Source organism: Anastrepha obliqua, chromosome 5 (genome assembly GCF_027943255.1).
Source record: "Anastrepha obliqua isolate idAnaObli1 chromosome 5, idAnaObli1_1.0, whole genome shotgun sequence".
Classification (NCBI taxonomy): domain Eukaryota; kingdom Metazoa; phylum Arthropoda; class Insecta; order Diptera; family Tephritidae; genus Anastrepha; species Anastrepha obliqua.
Genome location: NC_072896.1, coordinates 108,552,386 through 108,555,252, shown reverse-complemented (window position 1 = coordinate 108,555,252; position 2,867 = coordinate 108,552,386). Strand labels below are relative to the sequence as shown.

At 45.2% G+C, this 2,867-nt stretch overlaps 1 protein-coding gene across 1 annotated transcript; it reads right to left on the bottom strand.

Annotated features, from left to right (window-relative positions):
- Positions 1-2,229: 2,229 nt before the first annotated feature.
- LOC129248916 (uncharacterized) lies at positions 2,230-2,640 on the bottom strand. Its single transcript, XM_054888529.1, has one exon. It carries the CDS (start codon positions 2,638-2,640, stop codon positions 2,230-2,232), a length of 411 nt encoding a protein of 136 aa, XP_054744504.1.
- Between the last annotated feature and the right edge of the window lie 227 nt (positions 2,641-2,867).

The following is a 2,867-nucleotide window of genomic DNA, read 5'->3' as shown; positions in this document are numbered from 1 at the left end:
CCTGAAAAGGGACCCAACTGCAAAGCTGGGGTCACTTAGGAAATCTGATGGCCCCTTCACGGAGCGGCAAAGTGAGACACTCAGCTTGCTGATGGAATCTCACTTTCTTGATAATCAGATAAGCGTCAGCCGGCAACAGCCCTTATTGATAAAGGCAGTTGTCAGAGCTGTTAACCCTTCTCGGCATGCTTGGTTCGTTGCCAGATCTGTTGTGAATGAGGCCGCCATTCGATTTGCCATCAAATCTTTTGGTGGCTACAAGTCGCCCGGACCAGATGGCATATATCCTGCCATGCTGAAGGAAGGCGCAGAGTCCGTGACAGCAGCTCTGATAATCTGAATAAACTGGCTTACATACCACGCTCTTGGAGGATGGCGAGGGTCGCTTTCATTCCAAAGGTTGGAAAAGACGACTACACCAGCCCCAAAAGCTTTAGACCCATCAGCATGACCTCTTTCATGCTGAAAAGTCTCGAACGACAGGTGGGATTGCGCATACGTCGCTGAAAGCTCACCCTCTGTCTCCATTTCAGCATGCCTATCAGAGTGGAAAATCCTGCGAGTCGGCACTGCAAAACCTTGTTGCTAGGGTAGAGCTGGCCATCGACAGGAGGGACTACGCTATGGGCATCTTTTTAGACATAGAGGGGGCGTTTGATAATTCCACTTTTGACAGTATGTTTAGCTCTGCTAGTAGGCACGGCGTAGACCGGGTGCTAGTAAATTGGATTCGTTCGATGCTGGCCCAAAGAATCGCTTCGGTGCGACCAGAGGAGGATCTGCTGGTGTCATCTGGGGTTAATAGAGGCTGCCCCCAAGGCGGTGTGCAGTCTCCATTGCTCTGGTGCATGGTAATCGATCCTCTACTCAGCACCTTAAACGATTCAGGAGTCTAAGCTTATGCGGACGATGTTGCTTGTTTGGTAACAGGCTCTTCGCTTATGAACATCTGCAGGAAAGGGCAGAAAACTCTGGATCGGATTGACACTTGGTGCTGTGCGAATGGGCTATCGGCAAATCCCGCCAAGACTGGTATTGTCCTCTTCACCAGAAGGAGGAAGCCCCAACCACATCAGGGGTAGTCAAGTCCTGTAAATCCAGTCTGAACTATGTCGGTAGACATAATAGCCTGATGCTAACGTTGGTCCCGGAACACATGGGTATCGCGAGTAACGAGACCTCTGACTCCTTAGCTAAGATGGGCTCTAAGGCCAACTTCTTTAGCACATGGAAAGGTTGGGCGGTCTCAGACAGTGTACTCTGCCCAGCTTGTGAAGAGGAGGATGATACGGCGGACCACTTCCTGTGTGTCTGCCCCGCCTTCGCTCGAATCAGGTTTGAGGTTTTTGGCACTGATGTGTTAAGAAGCGACCATCTTGGCTCCTTGGCACCACAAGATTTCTTCGGAGATCGGGTAGATTTAAAGAATCCAAGTGTAGTACAATGGACTTAATTAATGCCTGCGTGCTGTACTTGCTAGTTGTCCAACAAAAAAAAAAACCTACCGCTTTTGTGAAATATGCTTTCATTATAAACACTTTAATGTTTTTCAACTCTTGTTATTTGTTATAATATAATTTTCTGGGAAAATAAGTAGGCTTTGCTTGAAAAGAAATGTGTATATATAGGGAATATTTTGTAAAATAAAGTGAGAGAAAAATTGTAACTTTTCAATTGAAGCAGGAAATTTCATTATTGTTTTGGACAATTATTGGATAAAGGACTCTCCCCGCAACATTGAGGATACAGCACTCTACCCGCAACGGACTTATAGCCACATACAAGATTCTTCTCGCATTATTTTCGTCCTTCAACATTGTTGGCCCTTCCTGCAACATTATTGGTTCTTCCTGCAACATTATTGGTCCTTCCCGCAACATTATTGATTGGAATTTTGAAAAACATTTACGATAAGTTATTCGTTTCTTCATGAAATAAATCTCCTTTCTTTGGCAAAAGGCAAAGTTTACCTATAGGGCGAACCAATTCGCCATGCGGTGTTTTCAACGTAACTACTCTTACGCGTCCATCGGTTCCATGATGACATTTGATAACTCGTGCAAGCGTCTACTTCGTCGGAGGATTAGGCTCGTTGAAAACCGCAACCACATCAGCTTCTTCAATGTTGCGTGAAGAACGACACCACTTGGTGCGATGTTGTAAGCTGACGAGGTACTCGTCTCTCCAACGACGCCAGATATGTTGTCTCATGGCAGAAATTGCTTGCCATCACTGAGGAAGATTTCCACGGAACCCTTGACCCTCAGTTTCCGGAATTAACTTAAGCGGTTCACCGACTATGAAATGTCCGGGAGTTAGAACTTCTAAGTCACCAGCAGTTCCAGAGTAGTCACAGAGTGGACGAGAGTTTACGCAAGCTTCTGTTTCAGTCAAACGTTGGTTTAACTCTTCGTTTGATAGTGGAACTTCTCCCAGTACGCGTTTTAAATGATACTTGACTCGTTTGACTCCAGTCTTCCAGTAACCTCCTATATGGGGTGCAGCCGGTGGATTAAAGCGCCATGCGATATTCGAATCCGCAAAGAAAGAGCGCAGTTTAGTATCAGCCATGCACTGTTGAAATGCAATGCGCAACTTCTTGTCGGCTCCAACGAAATTTGTACCGTTATCTGATGTCATGACCTTACAAAAGCCTCTGCGAAATGCATCGCACCAATAAATAATAATAAACAGAGAAGCGACTCTAGATGCGTTACTTGTGGTATGCCTGTCAAAGCATTTATTACTGTTTGTGATTTCAATGCATCTATTTGAACAAAAAGCTTTCTATCGGCTAAGAAACTTGAAAAAAAAAAGACTTCAAAAATCTTGGAAATACCCACATCTTCATTTCAAAGCATTCACTG